At 52.0% G+C, this 306-nt stretch overlaps 1 protein-coding gene across 1 annotated transcript in view; it reads left to right on the forward strand.

The window, feature by feature from the left end:
• LOC119592709 (MAM and LDL-receptor class A domain-containing protein 2-like) overlaps positions 1-306 on the forward strand; it is a gene marked incomplete at its 5' end in the record, with an annotated part of 12914 nt that overhangs the window by 8725 nt on the left and 3883 nt on the right. Inside the window, 1 exon segment of the mRNA XM_037941643.1 lies at positions 42-239. Within this exon segment, the coding sequence (XP_037797571.1) occupies positions 42-239 (198 nt within the window).

The raw sequence follows: 306 nt of genomic DNA on the forward strand, positions 1-306 counted from the left end.
AACACTAACTTCAATCTCCCCGCTCCACTTACCGCCTCCAGCTCAAAATCAACGGCGAGGAGCAGTGGTCGCGCTCCGGCAGCCAAGGGAACAAGTGGCTCCCCGCCAAGGTGGTGCTTGACCACAGCGACGCCCAGTGGCTCCTGACCCTCGAATCCAAACTGGGAGCCGACCATGAGGACGTCTACGTGGCCATCGACGACTTCCTCTACTACGATTTGTCCTGCGAAAATGTTACTGTAAGTTTATGTTTATTTATTTACTTACGTGTCTATGCGCCGTTTTAGGTATTTATTCAGAGGTTTG

The sequence above is a fragment of the Penaeus monodon genome, chromosome 30, assembly GCF_015228065.2.
Source record: "Penaeus monodon isolate SGIC_2016 chromosome 30, NSTDA_Pmon_1, whole genome shotgun sequence".
NCBI lineage: Eukaryota > Metazoa > Arthropoda > Malacostraca > Decapoda > Penaeidae > Penaeus > Penaeus monodon.